Source organism: Uranotaenia lowii, unplaced genomic scaffold (assembly GCF_029784155.1).
Source record: "Uranotaenia lowii strain MFRU-FL unplaced genomic scaffold, ASM2978415v1 HiC_scaffold_585, whole genome shotgun sequence".
Classification (NCBI taxonomy): domain Eukaryota; kingdom Metazoa; phylum Arthropoda; class Insecta; order Diptera; family Culicidae; genus Uranotaenia; species Uranotaenia lowii.
In genome coordinates this window covers 22,041-25,000 of record NW_026598517.1, presented here as the reverse complement: position 1 = coordinate 25,000, position 2,960 = coordinate 22,041, and the positions used below count along the sequence as shown (strand labels likewise).

Below are 2,960 nucleotides of genomic sequence, written 5' to 3'. Positions count from 1 at the left end.
TAACAATCCATGACGACAAGCCGTACATGTGCGGGCTGTGTGGACAAAAGAGTCGCTACTCGTGCTGCCGATACCGGACTGTATTGGCGAAGCATCGTGAGCATGGAAGTCGTAGCCGACTGCCGGCCGATAAATTGTTTACTTGTGATGTTTGTGGAATGCAGTTCCGTTACTTGAAGTCGTTCAAGAAGCATCGTTTAAACCATGCGCTGGAAAGATTACATGGTAAGAAGGACAAGGGAGGCGAGAGCGAACAGGTTACCAGCACCAACGAAAGTGACAGCGTAGATTTGAGAGGGCTGGTACGCGACGACGAGAACATGAGTGACAATGAGGAACAAGATGATACGATTGATTCGATGAATGTGTCGGCTGGATTGGAAGGCCATAGAGAATTTACGCCCGATGAGGGGCAAGGAAAGATAACAAGCTCGATGATGGAACATCCACCGGTGGACTTTGATTTCAAGAAGTATCAATCGTCTCATCGTATGGAGGCAGAATCGAGTAGCAGTAGCAGCAGCGTCCCTTCAACGTCATCTGCTATCAACCAAACGCTGAATGATCTGATCAACGCCGATACACTTCCCCATCATCATTTGCTGGGATTGAATCCTCAGGAGCAATCGATCTTGAACTTTCTTCGTGTGGACGCAGCCGAAAAGCAACGGGATCGGCGATTCGCCTGTCCCTATTGTGGCAAGTGTGTCCGTTCGAAAGAGAATCTGAAACTACACGTCCGCAAGCATACCGGCGAGCGACCGTTCGTGTGTCTATTTTGTGGTCGTGCATTCGGCGGTAAGTCCGATCTGACCAGACATCTGCGCATCCACACCGGAGAACGTCCGTACCATTGCGAGGCCTGTGGCAAGTGCTTTGCCCGGGCCGATTATCTGTCCAAGCATCTCACCACTCACGTCCACCATAGTTCTCCGCGCTGAGAAGAGGGCCGGCGGAGGAGACGCATGGTCCTCTGTCGGAAGTGAGCGACTTGCGTTTGAATCCCGGTGCAGAAGTTGCTCCGTCGAGTCGCTCCTGTAGGATAAGCAAACATACACACACGCATAATCCAGCCTGTAATTCACAAACACTCACACACTGACAAACAAAGTGACAGCAAACAAAGCAATAATAATCACCGAAATGACTGCACTCAAGAGACAAAAAAAAATGTAGATTATATGGATGTCTTATTTCACCCAAGAGAGTAAAAAAAAACATTGAAGTTAAAATAATTTTAGTATTTCAACATCTAAAGCCGCCACAAGCGCGGCGAAACCAACCATCTAAGGAAAAATCAACGAAGAAAGCATTAGAAATAGTAAGGCGGAGAGATTGAGGGAGGAAGAGAAAAAGAGAGAGAGAGAGTATAAACAAATAGCAAATGTATGAATTGATAACAACTTTACCTCAGTAAAACTAAAGAATTATGTAACGAAAACCACAGCGATAAGGTAACACTAAAACACACACACACTGATGATAAGCAAAAGAAAAACAAACAAAAACCACATTCACAATGGAAAAAAAGGGAAGGATTCTACTGCTGAGACCGAATGGGGGAAACAATTTTGGTTTCATTGATACTAGATGTCTCTCATTCATACTTATATACGTGTAATTACATAAGACAATTTTAAACTAACAAGCGCGTTTGGAACAGCGGCACACTAGAAGAGAAAAACCAGGGATGATGGGCTCTGTTTTTTAAATTATTTTACATTCGGAACAATCGGTTGGCCAATAGCTTGAGCACGAACATTTCACCTTTATTAATTTTGGAAATCGAGAACATTGACCGCAAACTTATTTTCTTTGATAAAAAGCAAGGCTTTTGCTTGGCGCTTTGCCGTACTTTGTTTATATTTTGCTATTGATTCTAGAGAGCCGAACTCATCATTCGTTGAAATGTAGCAGGGGCGTTTCTTGGTCCAAAAGGCATTCCAATGAACTTGAAGAAGCTTAAATCGAAGAATTAATGCGTTTTTTTCGGATTTACTGCGCAGTTCTCTGTATTACCTTCGTATTTCGGAGGCTGATATTTTCTAGAAAACCTCGTCACCTTTTTATGGTTGACACTTTCTTATTATAGTAAAATCTATTTTCAATTGATTCTCGAAGGAAAGATTTTTTTATGATTAAGTACCAAAACATCCTAACTGAAACAAAAAAACACATCAAACTCAATTGGAAGAATCTTTGCGGTCAATTGAATTTCAAAAGTAGTCCAATTAAGTGTTTCTTTGGGACACTCAAGAATAATAACAAACAATTGAACTTCTCCTTGGGAAAACTAATTATAAAATTGGATCTCTCAACAAAAACAAACATTTTCTTTTAACATCGGTAACAATTTAATTTGGAATTAACGATTATCAGGGAAGATTCAAAATATTTCTTTTCACTGAAGTCCCGTGGCTACACACAAACAACAAAAACACTTACACGCTCAAATTAGGATCCAAGGAAAAGGCCATCGGGTGCCCAGGCCAGCCGCACTAAAGTAATTTGTTTTGTTTCGCAAGCAAATAACCGAGAAAGCTAAGCAAACGCAAAACTCAACAACTACAACAACAAACCAACAAGATATATTGATCCGCAATTACGAGTCTGTGATTTTATGTCATTAAAACAACTATTGCGAATATTTAGAGTACGCAGCATTACACACTCCTACACACGATAAATGGAAACTACGCAGTAGCTACTGCATGATTGAGTGGTTTGGAAGACATTCCTCAACACCAGGCGCGCATAGACTTGCAACAGAAAAACGAACCATAAACTTGGATAATTTTCCATAGCAGAGACAAGGGAATCAGAAGAAAAACAGAAACAGCCCCTTAATTCCTTTCCAATAGGTCGGAAATGATATTATTCGTTGTTTTTTAGTGATTTAGTGGTTTTTAAAAAGAATATTTGTTATGTTATGAATCGATTTTAAAGTTTGAAAACAAGCT

The 2,960-nt window shown here is 41.0% G+C and overlaps 1 protein-coding gene across 1 annotated transcript; it reads left to right on the top strand.

Moving 5' to 3' along the window:
* The first annotated feature begins 6 nt into the window (after positions 1-6).
* Positions 7-2,748, top strand: LOC129760357 (zinc finger protein 778-like). The gene has a single exon (XM_055758004.1). The coding sequence runs from the start codon at positions 27-29 to the stop codon at positions 939-941; it is 915 nt and encodes a 304-aa protein (XP_055613979.1). The 5' UTR covers positions 7-26; the 3' UTR covers positions 942-2,748.
* The last annotated feature ends 212 nt before the right edge of the window (positions 2,749-2,960 follow it).